This window comes from Cydia strobilella, chromosome 10 (genome assembly GCF_947568885.1).
Source record: "Cydia strobilella chromosome 10, ilCydStro3.1, whole genome shotgun sequence".
Lineage (NCBI taxonomy): Eukaryota > Metazoa > Arthropoda > Insecta > Lepidoptera > Tortricidae > Cydia > Cydia strobilella.
In genome coordinates, this window is record NC_086050.1 from 18,376,995 (window position 1) to 18,400,286 (window position 23,292).

The 23,292-nt window shown below is 41.2% G+C and overlaps 3 protein-coding genes across 4 annotated transcripts in view; 2 read left to right on the top strand and 1 right to left on the bottom strand.

Moving 5' to 3' along the window:
• Positions 1-28: 28 nt before the first annotated feature.
• Positions 29-896, bottom strand: LOC134744804 (alpha-ketoglutarate-dependent dioxygenase alkB homolog 6). Of its 2 annotated transcripts, none has more exons than XM_063678714.1 (2): positions 756-896; positions 29-672 (listed from the first exon to the last, which is right to left on the bottom strand). In XM_063678714.1, the coding sequence occupies exons 1-2, from the start codon at positions 786-788 to the stop codon at positions 37-39; spliced, it is 669 nt and encodes a 222-aa protein (XP_063534784.1). In that variant the 5' UTR covers positions 789-896; the 3' UTR covers positions 29-36. The 2 variants fall into 2 exon arrangements, with proteins under 2 accessions (XP_063534784.1, XP_063534786.1); XM_063678716.1 differs by having other exon boundaries at positions 831-860.
• A 581-nt stretch (positions 897-1,477) lies between these two features.
• LOC134744672 (ubiquitin domain-containing protein 2) overlaps positions 1,478-23,292 on the top strand; it is a 29,956-nt gene continuing 8,141 nt past the window's right edge. The window contains exons 1-3 of the mRNA XM_063678576.1: positions 1,478-1,662; positions 1,743-2,023; positions 8,338-8,427. Of these exons, the coding sequence (XP_063534646.1) occupies positions 1,578-1,662; positions 1,743-2,023; positions 8,338-8,427 (456 nt within the window). The 5' untranslated portion in view covers positions 1,478-1,577. The remainder of the gene's footprint in view (positions 1,663-1,742; positions 2,024-8,337; positions 8,428-23,292) is intronic.
• Positions 4,106-23,292, top strand: part of LOC134744674 (circadian clock-controlled protein daywake-like) — a 113,924-nt gene continuing 94,737 nt past the window's right edge. Inside the window, exon 1 of the mRNA XM_063678580.1 lies at positions 4,106-4,115. The gene's annotated coding sequence lies outside the window, so the exon portion shown is untranslated. The remainder of the gene's footprint in view (positions 4,116-23,292) is intronic.

Here is a 23,292-nt window from a genome sequence, read left to right on the forward strand (position 1 = left end):
TTGAGTGCAAACTTAATAAAATGAGATATCAAAATGTTATCTTTTATTTCCAATATTCATTTTAAAAGCACTAGTTTTAGGTACATGTCTTATTGTAAGTGATATCCTTGTCTCCCTTTTTATGGTAGATCCTTTTACATATTTATCGGAGCACAGACCTAAATTTATGACTGAATCCAAAGTATCCTCATATACCTCCTCAATACAATGTAAATAATGACTGAAAAGCTTGTCTTGAAGAACTAATAAGCTTCTAGGTTCCAATAGGAATGAGAACACAGGTCTAGGAACCATTTCAGCTTCACTGGGTTCCAAGAACTTCAAAACAGTGTGCGAACCTACAGAAATCGTTGTTATAGTTGGGTAGAATAGAGAACCATCTAAATGCGGCATTATTCCTTGCCCAGCTAAATATTCATTTACTAAAACGTGGTTAGGTCTGTGTCCTCCCATGACGTTCAAATTATGAATGGTCTGTAAGCAGGAATCCAGCCATGTTGGAATTGTATCCGCGATCATGCCCTTGCTGTGCGGAATTCCGCCCCAGTTTTGAAGTCTTCTGTTACTAAGCTGGGTCCATTTTGGCTTTGGCGACGCGTAGATGTTTGACAGTATAGACTTTTCTTCATCCTTTGATATGAATTCGGATATATAGTAAGAGGTAGGAGGAGCCTGGAACGAGGTTTTTATAGATAACTTTTTTGTTTTCTCTACGTCGTGTTATCGCATTGATATGTAAAACTAGGATGACTTACCGATGTTATCCTGTGCTGTTCCATAACATGCATATCTCGCGATTAAATTGGGGTGTATATTTAATTATTAACTACTAAAACCATCCCAAAATATATTAAATTTGAAAACAATCCACAAGCACCCACAAGCCACAATCGACAGGTTTAAATTGTCAATGTCAATGTCAATGTCACACACACCGACGTCAAAGTTTGAGTTGCCATTAAATTCGTGTTAATCGCCCCTGAAATTGGATTAAAAAATGTAATTATGAGAAGCTAATTTATTTCTACAGCCATTGATATTTCACCAGTAGAATTCATCTTTAATTTTTATTGTTATCAATGAATTTTCATAGTGGTTTCTTGTTAATATTTAAAAATCTTACTAAATTAGAATTAGATTCTTATCGTGAAAATAACATTTAATCTTTAAATTAGAGGTTTGTTATAGTTACTGGCAACACTGTAGGTTTCTTTTTATTTGAGGTATGGTTAAAAACGCTGTTATAGAAAAAAAAAGTTAGCACAACGGTAAAAACCTTTGTTTGATATTTCGTTGACGATGCGTTTAGATTTATCAAAAATTGAGAAATAAGTGAATAAAATAAAGTGCAGAATGATATATTATATGATTTAATTCAAGACATAAGACAAAAAGTGTTATTTTAAAAATATTGTTTAATAATTATATTGTTAAAATTCCTTAATTTGTAAAAGAAATATCCGATGCAATAACAAAACCAATACAGCTTAATCCTTTGACATTAGAAGATAAAATGTTATTTGTTAATATTTTTTTGTAAATATTTGTTAAATGGGCAATTGTAGAATGTGATCAAAATGGGCGGCTGCATCGGAATAACTAGGAGCAGAAGCGGGCCCGTGGGCGAGGAGTCTTCGGGGACTGTGTCGCGGCCTAATTCCGGTCGGTAGTAGGTAGCTCTGTCGCCGTGGTGACGGCTAATGCGTGGTGTGAACTGTGACTAAACGGAGGCATTCTTTTAGGTGGTTTAAGGAAGAACCAGTCGCTGTGCCATGAGACGATCAGGTGGAAATCGGACGTGCCGCTCACGGAGGGCCAGTTGCGGAGTAAGCGGGACGAGTTTTGGGACACGGCGCCCGCGTTTGAGGGTCGGAAGGAGATATGGGATGCGCTGCGAGCTGCCGCTGTGGCGGCTGAGGCTATGGACTTCCAGCTGGCGCAGGCGATCCTTGACGGCGCTAGTGTGTCCGTGCCTAATGGGTATCTCACAGAGTGCTATGATGAGTGGGGAACTAGATATCAGGTGAGTCTAATATTTTTATCACATTTTGGCTACTGATAGTGTATCTGGCAGTGTGAGAAGCCATTTTAAATACTTTAAAACAGTTGTCACTTATATGGACAGTAAACAACTTGTGTCCATATAAATTATAAGTAATGATTTTAATAAAATAATATAGTTAATAGAAAACCAGCCAAGTGCGAGTCGGACTCGCGCACCGAGGGTTCTGTACTTTTTAGTATTTGTTGTTATAGCGGCAACAGAAATACATCATCTGTGAAATATTCAACTGTCTAGTTCTTGAGATACAGCCTGGTGACAGACAGACGGACAGCGGAGTCTTAGTAATAGGGTCCCGTTATTACCCTTCGGGTACGGAGCCCTAAAAAGGAGTAGCCCTTAACTTTTGCTTCGTCTACAGGAGAGATGGGAACCTAATTCATGTGTATGATTATGACCTGGGTCAGTTATGGTTAGAAATTTATGATAAATGCCAGTATTTTATTACTGTTGTGCATAATATATGGCTTTCCAAATAGTAATGTGTGCAAATAGTAATAATATGTGGCTTTCCACACAGAAGGGTCATGTGCAATGACAACCATTCTATTAAAATTTCAGATAAAAAGGTCCTTATTACACTTATAGCATAAGGACCCTTCTGTGCTGGAAAGCCACATAATATTACTATTTTGGGAGTGCAAAAATCAATTTATCTGGTCATTTGTTTCTTTTACTATGCTAAGTCTAGTGATATCTAATGTTTTATTGAATAAATTCAATCGTGTAAATAATACTGGTTGAACTTGCTATGAAAAGCATGACACCTTAATAATGTTAAATGATGTAAATGGTCACGGTTCAGAACCGTGACAAGTGGCGTAAAAAGAAAGAGGCCTACACCCAAAGGGTAGAGAAGGGCTAAAGAGACAGAGGGAGAGAGATGCTCTATGACCCGATGCACCAAAAAGTTGCAATCATAGTTTGTTAGTATTTCCTTGTTTGGAGAGTTGAGTAATTCTCTTTAGGAAGACACTATTAATTAAATGTTAATGAGATTACAATTATGCATATGCAACCCACCTTTAATATCATGTAGGTGTTGCATAGCTGATACAAACAAGGTCTAAAAGCAAGATTATATTCTAAACCAAAGATTAGATAGTTCGCACTGATCTCGAACAACCTATATGCTGACTTTGATGCAAATTATATTTTGACTATACACGCAGAATTCTAACTGTCTACTAAAAACAATGTTTGGCAAAATATTCAGAAATCACATTGTCCTCCCTCCCCCCTAACACATAGTGAAGATTAATTGGTAATTGAAAATGATCATCATCATTACCAGCCTAGCACCTCAATGCTTGGCAAAGGTCTCTCAGGAATGGGTTATATGTATATAGAGCCCAACACAAACACCTAAAAACCTGTATATTGAAGAAAACTGTAATCTAGACTTATATTGACCGGGATATAGACCGTGATTACCTTTTGTATTGTTTATGAGCTCCTGATATTTCGACGCAGTTACATGCATCTTGTTCTTGTTGTTTAATATAGTGAAACTGACCATGAATCATTCAAAACTCTTAAAGGAAAATTAAACTGAAAAATACCAAGCTAAATGGCATTTTCCGGTGGAGTTTTTATATACATACATATAATCACGCCTATTTCCCGGAGGGGTAGGCAGAGATCACGGATTTAAATGCACGAGTTTTTAAATGTAAGAGAAAAAGTAGCTTTTTTATATTTAAGGGGGTCTCCTACAAACAAATATGTAAATTAAACCTTTCGTATGTGAGTTATGGTCATTCGTAGGTTTAAACACTTTAAACCTCAGTTGTACCATAATCGGTATCGGGTCTAATGAGCAGAAAAAATCTCGAATAAAATGCAAAAAATGACTCAAAAATTCGATTAGGAACCTTATCAGACGCAGACAAGAGGTTAATTTCAGTTGCAACTGTTGCAAGTGTCCATGGGCGACGGCGATTGCTTACCATCAGTCGATTCGTCCGCTCGTTTGCCTCATATATCATAAAAAAAAGTGTGCACGGCTTATTGAGTTTGGTAGGTATTGTAATCCATTATTGGTGTTCCATTCGTATAACATCCTGTGTCCTTTTTAGAGTTGTATGTCGCTATTGTTGTGACAGCGGCTTGAAGGGAAAGTGGAATCAAGTTTGATAAAGTCATTGACACTCAATTGACTCATGATGCAGTAGGTCATAAATATCTAAACATTTCGTCACTATTCATTTTGAGACAGATATTAAGGCTTAGGTTTTACTCAAGGGTTTGAGAGTCAGTATGAGGTTTAAGAAAGGAGTCTACAGGTTTTTAAAAAGCAACTCACATGTGACATCCCTAGTGTGCAAGTGTCCATTAGGCGGGCTGTATGCTTGTTTACTACCAATGTGGTATTAAAAAGACATTGACACACATAGACCAAATAGCTAAGGTTTGTACAGTCGCCATCAGATATATCGGAGCGGCCAAGGTGCTCACAAATATCTGAACACGCCTCTATTGTCAAGGCGCTAGGTGCGTGTTCAGATATTTTTGAGCACTTCGGCCGCTCCGATATATCTGATGGCGACTGTACCAGAAGATTATGCTTGGGTATTTTACCTTATGCGCGACATTTCGCTCGAAATGCTTAATAAAATAGAATAGCATCTATAATATATTCAATATCTTAATCTTTGTACCCATCAATATCTGTGTTATCGATATGAATATACATATCACGTTTCTTATCTTATTTAAGACGCTTTGACTAAGATTTAGGTACTCTGTTTATTTGTACCTATATTTATGTATGTACCTAGAGTTAGGCCAAGATAAGTACAACGATTTTGATAGCACAAGCACACGCAGTGCAAGTATTTTTTTTTTTTTTTTACTAGCCTATTATGGTGTCCCACTGCTGGGCAAAGGCCTCTCCCCTTGTCTTCCACGACTCCCGATATAGTGCCTCCTCCGGCCAGTTGTTGAGAAAGGTGTCTAGGTCGTCCCGCCATCTCCGTCTTATTATTATTTTAAACACTTATATGAAATTATGACGTATAAATAACGCACTGTGTTTGCTATCAAAATTGTTGAACTTTTCTTGATCTAACTCTAATTATATTTGTTTAATCTTGTAGAGTCAGCATTCAGCATATCAAATATCTGTTTGATGGCCAAAGTGATCAAATATATTCTAACATTTTTTTTTTTTTAATTTATTTATCTCAATGTACATCACAACAATTTTCTTATAATTATATTCCTCGCCAAACGCTCATTTTTACATTTTAAGCATTTATGCACTTAAAAAACTAAACTTAAACTTAAACTAAACTTAAACTTAGATACTATCCGAAAAGCGAACATGCATGGCGATAGTTTATGATGACTATTAAAAAAAAGATATATTATTTTATCTTTTTGTTTAATTGTCACTACACCTTTTAAACTATTTTAACAATTAATTAAGGTATATTCAAATATAGTTTACAGTTTTAATATTAGGGTATCTTTTTAAATAACATTTTTTTTAACTCATTATTAAATTTATAACACGGCGTTGTTGCTTTAGAAATATGTGTGGGTTACCACGCTAATGAATTTTTCTCAAAAATGGACGGCAAAGTCGACGTTGCCGGTTAAAAAGTAGGTCGCGAAGTGCGTAGTTTATGGTGAGTCAAAAAAATTGAAAAGTCAAAAACATTGCAGTCTCGATTTCGGGACTGCAATGGCACTACTTGACTTTGCATACAAATTCCATTATTTGTCGAGTTCCAAACTTTTTAAAAGTTGAAGTGGCCATATCAAATGAAGGCATGGGTCCATTAAACAGCCAAACAGATGATCAGTACTTATTATTATAATGTTGGTACCGCGACTATTTAGGTGTCTCAAATAGGTTGGCGTATTTTTAGCAGAAAAATAGACTTCTATTTTTAATTTAAAAATAAAAAGGCGGCAAAGCAAATCTTTTTACTTTTTTCTGTGAAAATATATACATAAGAACGTTGCTTCTGTAAAATATTTATATTATATTTGTATTTATTGAGCCATTTTTGAGAAAAGCACTATATATGACTCGGCTGGAAGGCTACTTGCTGGCTTCGGATTCAATTAAACGGACTCCCAAGGTCGTCCGTTCAAAACGAATCCTCAGCCAGCAAGTAGCTACTTCCGAGCCTCGACAATAATGTACTATATCCAGTCACACTTAAACATGTATTCCCCGCATTGTCCTGTTCTGTTCTAAGCCTGTATGGCACCAATCCGGTCTGGGGGTCGAGAAGCCAAAATGGCTTCTGTGTGGGGTCATAAGTTGCAACGTCTGCCCTAGGTGGATTTGCTTTCCATTCGTCCTTCCATTTTGCTTTTATATCGGCTGTTTCATGAGATATGTCTAGGATACTAGACTTATATTGACCGGGATATAGACCGTGATTACCTTTTGTATTATTTGTGAGCTCCCGATATTTCGACGCAGTTACATGCATCATGTTCACGGGTGACTGAAGATAGCGGGTGCTCACAAATAATACAAAAGGTAATCACGGTCTATATCCCGGTCAATATAAGTCTAGTGAAACTAACCGTGAATCATTCAAAACTCTAATGTCTAGGATAGGTACTAATTTTAAGGAGAATATAGGAGAGTTACTATTTTTGCTTAAACATTCGTTCTTTGTCAACGTATGTTGAGCTACTCTGTATAACCGTCATTATTACACAGCTAGGCTAGGTATTTTGCTCAATTACGTATAATTCTACGTAATAGCTGAGTGATAGATATGATTCCAATGAATGAATGAATGTGATCGGCTATCGATTGGAGATAATTTGTAGGTATAATGGCGTGACTCATAGTGCAACTGTCACGTGTGTGTATGTATTTAATCATTATACATACGATTTATTTATTTATTTTAACATTAATTCTCGTTTTATATTTCTTTAATAACCGGTTAATTTCGTTCCACAAAAACGAAAGACGAACGAATTTGGCATAACCTGGCGGTCTAGCATAAGTTGCGTTCTCGCGCGCGAGTCCATACTTGAAGTCGCGCTAGATGTATGGAGTCGCGCGCGAGAACGCAACTTATGCTAGACCGCCTGGTATCATAATAGAAAGTAAGTAAGTATTTATTTGCAGAACAGTTCTTTAACCAGTAATCCTTTTCGTTCCCTGGTAAATGAACAAAAACTGTCTGAAAAATGAAACAGTTAACGAGTGAACGGTCACAATGTAATATGATGTTATCGACGATGATGATGATGGAACCCAAAGTTGGTCATAGGAACTAGGTACAGTCGCCATCAGATATATCGGAGCGCCCGAGGTGTTCACAATATCTGAACACGCACTCTAACGCCTTGACAATAGAGGCGTGTTCAGATATTTGTGAGCACCTCGGTCGCTCCGATATATCTGATGGCGACTGTACCCCTTAAACGTCACGACCACGACTGTTGTTGTAAGTTTATATTGGTAGTCGTGGGCGTAAAAAAGCTCTCCTTGTTCTAAGTCTATTACGCTACGATTGCTACGAAGTTTCGGTCCATTTCGTAAAAATAATCTTCTTCATGCAGGAGGATTCTGATTTGTCATTGTATGTCATAATCGAATGAATAAAAGTGTGAAATAATAGTACGTTACATACAGTAAAGGCAGTAAAGAAAGACATGTCTCAGATCACGTAATTGTCGGCCGAGGCGAAGCCGAGTACTGGGGTAGGAGGCCCGAGGTGTGTATACTATTTTTCTGTTCGACAGAGCAGGAAAGCGGCAAATTCGTTTAGGGCAGCGGGCCGAAAGTTGACGGTTTCCGGCCGGAGAACAGAAAAATATATTTAATACATTCTATGCATCTATTTTTATAAAATCGACCAACCTCGTCGGGTATTGTGTATGTCGCCATTACAACAGTGTGTGGGTGACCCTCATTCTGTCATTTATGATAATTATGATTAAATCTCTTATTTATTTAATTTCCAGGTCAATAGTACAAATAATTGAGTCGTAGGTGTTTGATTCTGATAAATTGAAATGATGACTTTTACTCCCCTATTTATAACTCTAAGTTTTTCGTGCGTGTTAGGAAACTATCGCAAATCGGATTTTTTATTTACGACATAAAATAAAAATAAAAATTCGGCATATACATTGCACGGTGGCTAAAAAATAAGTGCATTCCCGTTGCCAGGGAGGTTTTGGGATGATACTGAGCAATATTTACTATGTGACCAACCCCGAAATCGCGAAAAAAATTTGGCACAGACCTTAGAATTAAAAATCACCCTGTGTATTTATATTATTTCCAGGTCCCTATATACTGCCTGTCTCCCCCCATCAACATGGTGAAGGAGGCGAGCGGGCGCGACTCACCCGCCGAATGGTCTGAGCCAGTGGAGGTTAGTATTTACACTAAATTATACTAAAAATGAATAAAAACTTCCTTGGGTTGTTCTAGTCTAGTATTCAAATCACATCTCATTTATTTTTTGGCAACTAAGGCCCTTACAAACTAACATATGTGACATTTTCAATCAAAAGGGTACTTATTGTCGGTTGTCAATAAGGCGCTATTTCCATACAGCTTCAATTTGAAATCAACCTTATTGACAAGCGACAATGTGGTACCTTTTGGTTGAAAATGTCACATATAATAAAAACGTTATAAGCTAAAAAAAAACTTGTATTGTCAATCATTGTATTGTGTATCATTGTATTATGATGATGATGATGATCCTTCCGGCCGATTTCGACCATGGCGACCACTTCGACTCCTAGTAACTAAGAGCTAACTGTTACAGTTAGCACGGCGCTCGTGCGCCCGAATATGGCTGATGTAGCCGATCTTCGAGGCGAACCCCCGTGCACATTGAGAGCACGTGAGAACACCAGCCACATAATGGTAATGAATGGAAGCAGGCTGGCGTGCTTTCAGCTCGTCGCGTTTAACATCGAGGTCAACTATGCGTTGCTCCTCGAAATCGCGGACTTTGTCCTGCACCAGCCTGCGCCACTCAGGACGCTGTGCTGCCAAACCTTCCCACTGAGAGGGCTCGATGTTGCATCTTTTCATGTTTCGTTTCTGAACATCTTTGTATCGGAGGAGTTGTCCGCCAGGTTTCCGCTTACCCTCCTCTAGTTCAGAAAAAAAGATGCGCTTCGCCACTCTCTCCTCCGCCATACGTGATACGTGACCGCACCACCGAAGCTGTCGACGCATTAGGTAAGCCTCTATTCCACCGACCTTGGCTCGTCGCAGAACTTCGGTATTTCGCACTCGGTCAGACCATCTGATGTTCATGATCTTACGTAAGCATTTGAGGTGGAACCGGTCTAAGGTACGAATGTGATGACGGTACACGCACCACGCCTCGGAAGAGTATAAAAGGTTTGGCAGCACGATCGCCATGTACACAGAAATTTTGGTTACCAGTTTTAGGTCGTGTGAGCAGAAGACCTTGGAACCAGAGATGGGCAAAATGTAATCGACTAACGATTAACGATTAAGATTACAAGAATTAATTGCGACTGACGATTGAAAACGACGATTGATCAATCTTAGTTGTATAGAGTGCAACTAATTTAGTTGCAACTAAATTAGTTGCCGATTGATTTCGGACAACTAAATTTTGTAATCGACTAATTAGTTAGACTATTTTCTCGCGACTAATGTTAGAAGCAAATTGAATAGAATACCTCGGTATGGCTATGTTGACAGACTGATTAGGACATCTTAACGGATGTTTAAAAATAAAATAGTCATGTATTACTTACGATATTTTGACCGTTTCTAAGGAGTGAGATCTGTTCTCACTATTATTTTGCTACTAAAGTAAGTAAGTTTAATGACCACACGTTAAAAACAAAATAGACCGCGTATATACAGATGTAGAACAACATGCAGATGTGTCATTCAATAGAACGTGTTATTTTTAGAAGATGCGTCGGCACTTGCACCAAAATGCAACAAACAACTTCCAGTTCCAGGTAAGTAGGATTATCCCATTGTTTTGTCACCGCGTGACACTAAAAAGAGTTTTACTATTGTCAGAGACAGCAAAATATTGATAGTTTCTATGTCTAAGATTTACTCAGTATCGTATAATTCAAAGTATTAATAACTAGCTGTGCCCGCGGCTTCGCCTGCGTGGAATTCGGTCTGTGTCAGTAAGCGGCTAATTCACCCCTAATTTATCTCCCTGTCCCCGGGAGACGGAACTTAAAGTAAAGTTGACAAATGGATACGCTAGAGGACTGTAGTCCAGATAAAATATTTTACAATTAGGTACCTACCACCAAAGATAGATATAACTCCGTAATAGATGGATACAGTCTAAGGAAAAAACGTGCCTCGAAAATCACGAAAATTTGATTCTCGATCAGATGTCGCTACTACCTTTTGCCTACTCTCGTATAGAGGGCGTTAACGGTTTCGTTTGTTATTATTTAACAATTTTAACGCATATCAGTGAAAGAACATGGGTCAAAAAAATAAAAATAATTAATGCAAATAAAAAAGATCGTTTATCCATATTTAAATACATTTTATCGTATTTTAATAAATCTTCATTTTTAGTTTTAAAGTGTGTCGATAGATGGCAGTGTGGTTACAAAATTTACTATGACAGTACCGCTCTATAATATTACATCCTCTTTGCTACCACTAAATAAAATTACACTCCCAAAAGGTTTTTGTTGCCCTTATTCAAATTTTTGACGTGATTTAAACGGCATAGAGTAGTAGGTGTATATCGAACGATACAGTACCATTTTTGTATTTTTACGTCCTTGACTGTACCTATCCAAATCGGGTACACTACATATTTCCGAAAAAATATTATTCCGAATTTTAGAATGTCGAATTTTATCATTCCGATTTTTAAATGCTCGACCCATCAAAATTCCGACTGTCATAATTACGAATGATGAAAATCACGAAGATTTATATTTCCGAAAACCCAAAAAGCCGAATTTTGTAAATTCCGAACTACATAATTTCGACTATAATAATTCCGATGGTGGCAAACACCGAATTTAACATTTACGATTTTCAAAATCACGAATTCGGAATTGCCCTTATCCGATTCCTATTTTAAATATCCCAATTTTTAAATTTCCAATTTTTTGGCAACAGTTCGTTTTCTTGGGGGTCGCAGTTATAACCTTTTTTTTTTTTTTTTTTACATGGGGAATGCTTTTACGCATACCGCCGGGCCTGGACGGTTATGTGGGACTCAGGGCTGTATAGAGGCCCCACTACCCACTAAACCCCATGGTGTCCTCTCGCCGCTGTGGTTGCGGGGTTACGGGGAAGCTCACGCAATGCGTCCGCGACCCCGCAGCGGCTATCCTGCCTAGGATCCATACCCCTTTTTATTCCCCTGACCTACCCAGTGGAAGCGCTTCCAGGACACCAGGTCGCGCTTACCATCTCGGGAGCCAGCGTCATGGGCGGGGACGCCCCCGTGTCCACCGCCCGCTGGCTCTCATTAGGGCGGCAGGTTCCGCTCATGAGCGGCACGTCTGCGGCCTATGCGGCGGCGGCGCATTGGGTCAGCCTCGGCCTGGACTTCCCGTTCGCGCTCGGCCGCCTCCTTATCTCTCAAGACGTGCTCGCAGAACGTGAGCACAGTCTCCCACGCACTTTCGCTGCCCAGCATGGCCTGAACTACGGCTGGCAGCGAAAGGTCTAGCCCTACTTGGGCGACCAACTCCTCCCGTTCCTCGCCAAAAACTGGGCACTCAGCCAATGTGTGTTGGGCCGAGTCTACGCCGGCTCCGCATTGGTGACACTCCGGTGTCGGTTCCCGCTGGGCAACCTTGTGCAGGTATCTGCCGAAACAGCCATGCCCCGACAGTACCTGCGTTAGTCTGAAGGTAAGGACACCGGAGCGTCTTTCAACCCAGTCACGGAGGACTGGTCGTACCGCCTCTATAGTGTGGGAGCCAGCCCTCGGCCGCTCTAGCCGTTGCACCCACATCTCCGTCGCGTCTTCTAGCAGCTCAGTGTGCCGCTTCGCCACCTCCTGAGGTGCTTTCGGGTCACCTCGGGCTCGCGCCTCCCCGCGCCACTGGTACAGCGCCGCGAGGACCCTCGCGTCCAGGTCCCAGGGCAGAGAACCGGCCAGCACGCACGCGGCCGCCGCGCTCACTGTGCGGTATCCTCTGATTACCCTTAGCGCCATTGCCCTCTGCGGTCGACACAGTTGGGCAATGTTGTGGCTGCTGAGGGAATCCGCCCATACTGGGGCACCGTAAAGCGCCATCGAGCGCACCACACCCGTGTATAAGCGGCGACATGAGGCCTTGGGCCCTCCCAGGTTGGGCAGTATACGCCCAAATGCCGCCGCTGCGAGCAGTAATTTGGGCGCTAAACGCTTAAAGTGAGCCTCGAAGTTCCACTTGCTGTCAAGCAAGACGCCGAGGTAGAGTAACGTCGGCTTGACAGCAATTGGAACACCTCCCACAATAATTTCTGCGCCGCCTGGAGGCGCTCTTCGCGGGCCGAAGAAACAAATGGCCTCGCACTTCGTTAGCGCCACTTCTAGCCCTAGACGCCGGATTCGGGCCACACAGTGGGCGACTCCCGCCGTCGCGAGCACAGCTGCGTCGCGGTAACTGGGTCCTCTGGCCGTCACGAGCGTATCGTCAGCGTAACACGTGACGTCTACTCCACGCAAGTTTTCCCCCCGTAGGACCCAGTCATAACCTATGTTCCACAGGAGTGGCCCTAGGACCGACCCCTGCGGAACTCCACACGACATACTCCTTCGACTCCAGTCCTGTCGCCCTGGCCAGACTACAGCCCTCTCACTGAGGTAGGCGGCTATGATTCGCGACAAGTGTGGGGGCACCTTGTGGTACCGCAACGCCTCCTTTACGGTTTCCCAGGGCAGGGTGTTAAAGGCGTTAGAGATGTCTAATGACACCGCCAAGACGACTTCGCCCCGGGACACAGCCTCCTTAGCCATGGCCCGAACCCGCAATATGGCATCTACCGTCGAGCGGCCCCTACGAAAGCCGAACTGGTAGTCGGCAAGATCCGGCCCTACGCGCTCCAGGTGCTTGATGAGGCGAGCTGCGATTATCCGCTCGAAGAGCTTGCCCACCTCATCAAGCAAGACTATAGGACGGTAACCAGATGGAGAGTGAGCCGGCCGCCCGGGTTTATGCAGAAGCACTAGCTTCCCAGTCTTCCAGTCCCTTGGAAAGCGGCCCTGCTCCAGACACGCGGTCAGGAGCCTCAACAGTCTTGACCCTAGGGCGTCCATGGCCAGGACCCAAGCACGGCCCGGAATGCCGTCAGGCCCGGGGGCCGTGTTCTTGGCACGGAGTCGAAACACCGCCGCGTGGAGCTCAGTGGATGATACTGCTGGGACTTCTTCATCCTCTCCTGCTCCCATCGTTGGCGGCACCATGGTAGGCGGCAGATGTGGCCCCCTTTCGGGGAAAAGCGTCTTAGTGGAGTCAATATAAAGTTTAAGTTACATTAAATGCACACTCAAATTTTTCTACATGGGTGAATTCTATATCATATTGAATACCCGTCTGTAAAGTAACAACTTGATATCAGTTCCCGTTTTTGAGAAATAAAACTTTTTTTTAAATCTTTTATACTACTTAAACAATAATTCCCACATAAGATATTTTTCGTAGAATGGGTTATGAAGCTTATACGACTACACGGTCAGAATATCTCTCGACAACAATGTAAATTATAGATTTATTGAAACAAATTATTATTTTGTAAGTTTTTCATGACCGAGGAACTCCCACACCGAGAGAAAAGTTTACTATGGTGGTTATGAAGTAGTTGTATCGATCATGTTTAAAAATCTCCCGAGTCACTACTATATTTGTAGAATAGCAGCAAGATTTTGGAAACAAACAGCAAATAATGTTCTGCACAATTAATGGACATTTCTAGTTTTTTGCCAGTAACTGCACAAGTTATGGAAGAATAACGTATTCATTTTTCTCTCGATAATTAAATCAATTTCCAGCATAAAAAAATTAAAAAGTATGCGGTATTTCCAGGCATTCACAGAGGCCAATTCGAACTTTATTTAAGATGTCAATAATATATCATTTTATTATCATTCGCCCGACCGTCTCGCTCGCTCCAAAACATATTTTAACTAGTACGAGCGAAACGCACACGCAAATTAAAAAAATGATATCTTTAATAACAAAGTTCGAAATAGCCTCAAGGTATATTAGGAAAGTATACCTTATGGCTTATGGCATTGCGTTAAGGTTCAATAGTTTAATGCATTAAGTGTCTGTCTTTATATGAAAAACGATAGCTGTCAAATTTTTATATATATTCACAAAACGTTTAGAATACTGGATGCTGTGTCAGATATAAATAGACCCTTGAAGTCTTACAACTATCTATTATGCTTGATCTGAATCTTACTGGTTAGTAAGGACCGTCCACTTAGTTATTCTTCGAATAGCCGCCCGGACAAATTATAAAGCTAATTTCGAATTTTAAATTTTGACAATTCACGAGAAGAGTAACGTAACGTCAAACGATATGTTTGTCCCTTTTCAACGATCCTGTCATCCGATGCTTTTAGTAGCGGGAGCTGTGAGAGTGAAAAGACGCAAATGTCAGCAATTCTTACCGCTTGGTATTTGTCAGCGAGCGCATCGCGACATGAAACCAGTATGAACCTGGCCCTCGATTACGTATAAATGTAAGGAAACTTGGGATCAAGTTATATAAGTTGCGAAACACCACTCAAAAAAAGATTTTGGAAAATTTTGGAAAGAGACAAATAAATTAAATTTAAGCTCGGGTCGACCTGTGAGCGTCGGAGGTCTGCATGACCCCACGAGCATAGCCAATGCTTTCAGACAGCATTTTAAGGTTGAGTCGCCACTCGGACCATGCTCGAGGGCGAATGAGGAGGGTTGTCATAGTCAGGAGGTCTCGGTAAATTTCTCTGCCAAGGAGGTGTCCTCTATAATTAAGAGTATGGTCAGAGGTAAATCTCCCGGGTATGACAATCTTAGCATAGAGCACCTCAAATATGCGGGCAACCACCTGTCGAGAGTATTGGCAATGTTCTACAGCCTCTGTCTTAGTCATAGTTATTTACCGGATGAGCTGATGTACACTATAGTAGTCCCAATAGTTAAGAGTAAGACTGGAGATGCATCAGACACGAATAATCACAGGCCCATCTCATTGGCAACCGTGATTGCCAAGGTATTGGACACTCTGCTTGACAGGCAGCTGGACAGGCATGTTCGTCTACACGATGCGCAGTTTGGCTTTAGGTCGGGCCTATCCACGGAAAGTGCTGTTCTCTGCCTCAAGCGGACTGTCCAGTACTATACCTCCAGGAAAACACCGGTATTCGCATGCTTTCTGGATCTATCTAAGGCCTTTGATCTAGTGTGCTATAAAGTTCTATGGCGGAAAATGCAGCAAGTTGCCGGTCTTCCTGGTGAGGTAACCTCCCTTATTAAATATTGGTACCATACTCAGAAGAACAGTGTGAGATGGGCCGGTGTGTATTCGGAGGAGTACAGGTTGGAGTGCGGAGTGAGACAGGGGGGGATTTCGTCTCCTCGTCTTTTCAACCTGTACGTCAACGGATTGATTGAGGAGCTGAGTAGCGCCAATGTCGGATGTTCAGTTGACGGTGTTTTTATGAACAACTTCAGCTATGCAGACGACATGGTGTTGCTAGCGCCATCTCTAGGTGCTTTGCAAACCCTAATCGGTATCTGTGAGAGATACGCGGGGGCCCATGGACTCAGATATAACGCCAAGAAAAGCGAATTTCTAATTTTCAAGGCTGGAGCTAAAACATATGAGTCCCTGCCACCAATTACCTTATGTGGCACAAACCTGAGCAGAGTCAAGCATTTCAAATATCTGGGTCACTGGGTAACTGATGATCTCTGTGACAACATGGACATCGAGAGGGAGAGAAGGGCGCTGTCCGTCCGCTGCAATATGTTGGCACGTAGGTTTTCGGGGTGCACTAAGGAAGTTAAAGTAACTCTCTTTAGGGCATACTGTCAGTGCTTTTACACCTGTAACCTATGGGTCAATTATACGCAGAGGACGTACAGCGCTCTTCGTGTTCAATATAATGATGCCTTCAGGATGTTGCTCGGCCTTCGACGGAGGTGCAGTGCCTCGGGCATGTTTGCGGAGGCAAGCGTTGATGGCTTCCATGCGATTATAAGGAAACGCTGTGCCTCTCTGCTCGATAGGATGATACGGAGTCCGAGCAGCATCCTGAGTGTGTTTGCTGGGAGGTGGGACTCACCGATGACGCGTAGATGGATCGGTCTGCACTCCAGCTTCGTTAATTATGATAGTTAGTGATAAAGGCATTGGACAATTTAATTTACAAATTATTAAATATATAACACTTATTCAATTCTGTTTAATTTCTAATTTATTTATATTCTATACATGACCAAATCTGATTAAATAATATAATAATTGTAATTTTATTAATTTTATATGTATAATTTTGCTGCTATTTTATGAATTATTCTAATTATTGACATGTCTATGATTATCATACTAGTAAAATTTTAAATTTTAAATGGAATAGTAAATGTTTTATGTGTTATAAATAAGTACGGCTCACCCGGTATTTAGTCCTAGCTCTAAGTTATTGATGTGCATGGTAGGTTTTAATTAATTGTACTTTTTAACATTAGTATTTAAGTTTTTCTTTTGTTACTAACACCTCTATGGGCCATGCCTGAAAATAAATAATTATTATTTATTATTATTATTATATTAGTCTAAGGTCTAACAGTTAAGAATAAGACGTGCTCTGAATACACAGTGTGGAATTTTTTTATGGGCCCTGAAGGGAAAGTGCCTTAAAACCTTAAGTTAGCTCATTTTATTTTTAAAAAGAAACAAAACTGCATTCAAAGGTTTTTTGAAATTCGCTTGTCTCGCCTGGGAATCGAACCGACTATAAATTCCAAACAATAAAATAAAATTTTATTCTACTAGTCGATACCACGTCGATACAGGTAATGTTAATGGTAACATTTCTTCAAGAAACATTAGGTCTTACACTCGTCTGTCGTACAAAATTTCCATAAAATCGAATATTTAGTACTCAAGAATATTTTTGGACAAGCAAAATTGAAAAAAAAAATTAAAAACCTTTGAATGCAATTTAGTTTCTTTTTAAAAATAAAAGAATGTCTTCTTTAAGTAAAATGAGCTAACTTAAGGTTTTCAGAGAATTTCCCTCCAGGGCCCATTAATTTGATTATTAAATTATAGTGGTAAGTAAGCGCATTGAGTATGCACTTTTGTCTCAGGCGATGCCGCTTGGCACGATTGATTGTTCCTTAGGGCAAATAAAACTGATTCAGCCCGGTAGCCACGAGATCGTAACGCCCCCCAAAAGGGGGGTGAAAGGGTCGGCTCCCCAAGTCCAATCTATGCTATATTTCTTCCTGTTCTTAGCAACTAGGGCAACTTATATATCATTTTCGTATTAATTAGGAACGAGGAATTCATTTTTGAAAAAAATATTAGACCTTTCCATAAAAAAAAAATGAGTTGTTTACAAAAAATTTAAATGTTATGTATTTTTTTGTGACAATTTTCCCTGTTACAATTACAGTGTGGCGATTTGCACTAAATAAAAAAATGGACAATGTAGCCCATTTATTGTTCATTCTGGAAAATATCACTTTAAAGGAATAGCTGCCGAAACGCCTGTCAAAAAAGAGGCGTTTTTTCTTACTAAGCGGCGTTTTAAGTTTCCAAGTTTTTATTCCTTACTTGTTGTTTTTATTCCTCACTTGTTGTTTTTATTATTTTTTCGCAACTGTGTTAAAAAACGTCGTTCGATACACGTGCGGAAATGTCAGTCTTCACTCGTCCCCATTCTTGCCAAGATACCTATCTCGGTACTCGTGAAGTAATGACATACTTTCCGCACTAGCATCGAAATGTACTATTTATTTCATTTGGGCACCAAGAAGTATGTTGGTAGTAAACCTTTTTGCGAGTAAAATAGTATGTAATAATGATTTAATATAATATTGTTAATTAACTAAAGTTTCATTATTGCGTCATTTCATCTCATAACCCTACTACCCATTGAATTGAATGACCTTTTTCACGTTTTCTGCAGCAATGCAGTCGACTGCAGCAATATTGAAGCGCGACATTGCTGTCGACTGCTACGGCAGTAGCCGTAAATGTCAAAATCAAATTTCCTGTCTGGATTTTGACGTTCATTTAAAATAAATAATCAAAGGGGATCATCGATTTTGGGCCCGGAGGACAAACCATCGCGTATATTATGGTACACTACACAGACGGTTACAGTAATTATAAACGCATTTGATTACGGAAAAAGATATAATATTGGGTGTAAATGAAACGGGAATGTATTATACAATAAAATAAATTATATCTATTATTAATTTCCGTAAATCACACCATCATCTTTATTAGCATAGCATAGCTTAACGCTCAATTTCGCACAAACCGTGAGGTTTTCACTAAGGAGTTTAAAATTCTCTTTGCACTAAACTTTATGGTTGGTAAAAAAGTCTGTATTCTAATTTGGCACTAACTGCCACTGTCTGTCATTGCTATGTCATAGCCTCATAGCTGACATACGTGAGATATATGCCGCAATGTATGCATTGCGCGTTTTATCGGAGCTTTGCCTGAGGTGTGTTAAGTAAGCGCGCAATCAAAATTAAACATGCGTAAACAATCGTTACGCGTACCGATGAAACTGGGTAAGTTAGTCATGGGAGAATTAACGGTCGACCGCATCGCGAACTCTTGGCAGTTCAAGCGGACCGATCGTCTACCGCGAACATTGAAGTGAGACGGAGATATGGAAGTCGATCAAACGTTCTCTACAGTGAATCAGTACCCGTCAGTTAGTGCCTGCGTGGGTAATTTAAATAGCTTGGACGTCGTAATAATTATGGTTGTATTCCATACAATATTACATATACGTGAGATTTTTTTTGTTATTACACTAACATGAGTAAGAGATTTATGAAGGTGAGACAAAAGTCGAGTGTCCATTTTCTATAAGCAACAAAAAAAAATCGAAACAAAAATGGTTAATAGTAATTAAACGGATTCATTTACGTTAGAGATTTTTTTGTAGAATATAGTAAATATAAAGAGCTTAATTAACATGTAATTTTTATGTACACATTAGTTGTTATTTTTATGTAAAAAAAAATTTTAATAAAGAAAGTTATTGGGGGCAGGTTTCTGGTGGTGCCAAGCTGGAAGAAAATATAAATACTTAATGAGTATATGCCTGAGAACAGCATATTAGAAAATCTCTAGTGTGGGGATTGATGTTTTGGTTTATTTCTCTATTTTAGTAATAATTTGGATTTATAAAAACAAATTGACATATTTTGTGGAGATTTTTTTCAAAATATATTATTTGTAACATAGGTAATCACATCTCAAAAAATCTCTAATGTGAGAATTAATGTAGATTTCTCATACATTTTGAACTGTGCGGACCGGCCTATCTCCACCACGCGGCCTACAAGCTCCGGCTGGAGCGATTGGGTTAGCGGGGGTGCCCATGGGCGCAGCTTGCTCCGGACGAGCTTGTATGGCCTCCCCCATGGATCAGCATTGAGGGTCTCCAGGAACTCGGAACGACTCGCCTCAATTGCCCGTCCTATGGCCACCACAAACTCCGATCTGGACGCCTTGTAGTGATCATACAGGCGGCGCTCCTCGTCCGCATCAGGTCTCCTTCTCCTTCTCTGACGCATGTACCGGCGCCGCGCGGCTATGCAGCCCTCACGCATCTGCGCGAGCTCGGCGGACCACCAGTACACTGATGCTCTTGGTGGTAAAGGTTTGGCCCGGGGCATCGCCGCGTCACAAACGTGTGTCATGGCCTCCCGGAGCCAGGATACTTCCGCCTCTATGGAAAAAGCCTCCCCTTGCACGGGCAGCCAGGCCTGAATGATAGCCGCCTCCTTGAGCAGTTCACGGTCAAGTTTAGTAAGGGCCCATCTTGGGCCACCCCCGACCGGACCAATCCGACTTAGGTTACCTGGGGTCAGTGAAGAAGTGGTAACGTCGAACCGTATGTAACGATGGTCCGACAACGTCTCCACTCCCACCATGACCTCCCAACCTTGGACACGGCGCGCCAGGGCGGCGCTCGCGAACGTGATATCCACGATGGAACCGCCCCGTTGCCGCACGCACGTGTGTGCCGTTCCCTGGTTTATAACTGCCAGACCCGTCGCCACTGCCCATTCTTCTAGGGTCGCGCCTCGCGCGTCTGTCGCCGGAGAACCCCAAGCCGTGGATTTGGCATTGAAATCCCCAGCAACGATGATCGGACGTGGAAGGAGTTGACCGACTCGAGCCCCTATTTCGTCCAGGAACCGCTCAAAATCGGCCAGACAGCGGTTGGGCGAGAAGTACGTCGCAAGAAAGAAAATTTCGCCGCAGAGGGCGCCCACATATCCCTTTCCCCTGAGGACGTGAGTGAGTGGCGAACCACCAGTCGCCGTTCTCACAACAAGCGCCACGGAACCGTCCAGATCTCCCACCCAATCGTCGCGGGGAGGGATCGAGTAAGGCTCTGCCAGCACAGCAACGCCTATCATCCACTGCGCCATGGATTGAAACAACAGGTCCTGGGCCCTGGCGCAGTGGTTGAGATTCGCCTGAAGCACCCGAGTAGCCATACTAATCTGTGGCCATTCGATCCTCCTCCGGAGCGTCCAACCTGCTGCTGGGTGGCTGGGCAAGCTGGGACATGTCCCGGGAGCCAGTTCCAGCCTTCTTTCTCATCGCCTTCGGGCCAGGAGCTAGACAAGTCTTGGAGCCCAGCCTATGGTCTGCCTTTTTACCTGCGCTTTCACAGACAACGCAGTGTGGCGGCGCGGAACAGCCAGCTGCTTTGTGGCCGGATTTGCCACAATGATAGCACAGATCAGTGCGATCAGCGTCGCGGGTACATTGTGCCCTGACGTGGCCCTTTTCGCAGTTATAACCTAACCTAACCCACTTTTCTGGCAACAGTTCGTTTTCTTGGGGGTCGCAATTCTAACCTAACCTAACCCACTTCTAGCAACAGTTTGTTTTCTTGGGGGTCGCAGTTCTAACCTAACCTAACCCACTTCTAGCAACAGTTCCGGTTCGCAGTTCTGTCTAATTTATTTATGCCGAATTTTTATGCCAAAAATATTTTATGCCGAATGCCATGACGCGGCACGACAGGTACCCGTAATAATTACTAAAACGTGAGTCTTCATTTGAATATCACGGACTTCATTTTTCCAATCTTAAAAAACCGAATTTCTGAATACCGAATTATTTTATTTCCGATCGGACAATGATTTTTCGGAATTTAGGAATTCGGAAAAAAAATATTTTCGGAAAAGTGTAAAATCGGAACTTTAAGCTTTCTGTCAAGTGACAATCGGATTTAAAGTTTTCGGAAATAGCACATTCGTGATTTTATTCCATCGTGTTTTTAAAAATCGTAATTTTGATATTTCGGACTTATAAATAATCGGGATTATGAAAGTCGTGGTTATAAAAATCGAAAAAACGTATTTCGGAATATTTGGGTGTTCCCATCAAAATCATGTCATCCAAATCGGTCCTCCAGTGAAATCAGTCTAAGCATGACGCCGGCGGCGGGCAGTGTCTGCCCCTTTTTTTGTTGTTTTCGGAGTGGGAAATGCAACTGCGTAGCGTCTGCCCCTACGACTTGTTGATAGTCATAGCGAAGCAGGCGCTCACGGGGACCTGTAGGCGCTTAAAGCGGAACGGGAAGTTGCTCGGAATGGAGGGGGATACGCAGGATGAACACGGCTTCTCCGGTGCCACACTCCGTCAGGATCTGCGCCTATATATGTATTGCGTACGATGTATTTGGGATCACAATCGAGACTCGCGCTGGCTTGCCGTTTCAGCCGAAAGCGAAGCGACCTGCCTGGCTAGCGCCACTGAGTCTCTCACCGTGGTTTTTCTTAGACTCCTGAGACCGTGCCCCTTGTGGCCGCAATGCATTGCGAGACTTTCGCGAAAGATTCGATTTTTTTCGGGAAGGCATGGTAACGCGTATAAGTCCCAAATCGTTTGACATTTACTGAAAAATTCGTGACCATTATTAAGAGGAAAGGGCACGGCCGCTTCTCCATGCAAACGCAGTCTCCATTTTTTGGATAAAAACTACCCTATGTTCTTCCACGGGACTCAAACTATCTCTATACCAAATTTTATCTAAATCGGTTTAGCGGTTTAAGCGTAAAGAGAAATTAAAAAAAGTTTTTTTCATTTTTTTTGTGTTTTCACTCGGGAATGGTGTCATTTTGATATCATAAATGAATTCGGCATACCCGATTTATACAAAAACGATACCTAACTTGGCCTAGTAGCTAAAATGATATAGTTATCAAGATAAAGTTTTTAACCCCTTTTTCCATGGGGGATGAACTTTTAAAAACGCTGAAAAAAAATTTCTTGCTTTTTAATATAATTAACGTTTTGCAAAATTTGCACCCCAAGACAAACTTTCATCCCCTTTTCAACCCCCTGAGGGGTTAAATTTCCAAAAACGTCAAAATTAGTTTTTTTGTAATCGTCTATCATACATTTCTAAGAAGTTTCAAAGCATTTGTAATGGATTCAAACTTTCAACCCCCTTTTAACCCTGTTAGGTGACGAATTCTTGAAAACGCTAAAATTACTTTTCCTGTATTATAATAATATGCCCATTATACAAAGTTTCAAGTAACGCACTCAAAAAAAAAATTGAATTCCATACAAACTTTCAACCTCTATTTCACCTCCTTATGGGATGAATTTTCAAAAACGCTGAAATTAGTTTTCTTGTATTTCAATAATATATCTTCTTACGAAGTTTCAAATTGCTAGCTTAAAATAAATCTTGAACTCCATACAAACTTTCATCCCCCTTTTTAACCCCCTTAGGGGTAAAATTTCTCAAATTTTTATAGCCTATAACCTGGCCGTGGATTTTTTCGACAGATTAGTAAAGTTTGCATCAAAATCCGTTCCGCCGTTTTCATTTGTAGCGCGGTCAAATAAACAGACAAACAGATAAACAGACAAAAATTCTAAAAACTGTTGGAATGTGTTCTGTTATCGATTCTAAGTATCCCCAGCCAATTTTTTTTCGAATATCTTCCATGTACAGACTTTCGACCCTCTTCCGCTTTATTATAAGTATAGATGCACCAACCTACTTTATTGTTTGCGATTTGTA

Excerpts from the sequence above, each read along its gene's own strand:
- LOC134744804 (XM_063678714.1), bottom strand. The coding sequence starts at position 788 with ATGCATGTTATGGAACAGCACAGGATAACATCG. Across the intron at positions 673-755 it reads AACAGCACAGGATAACATCG|GCTCCTCCTACCTCTTACTA; the intron begins GTAAGTCATCCT and ends ACCTCGTTCCAG.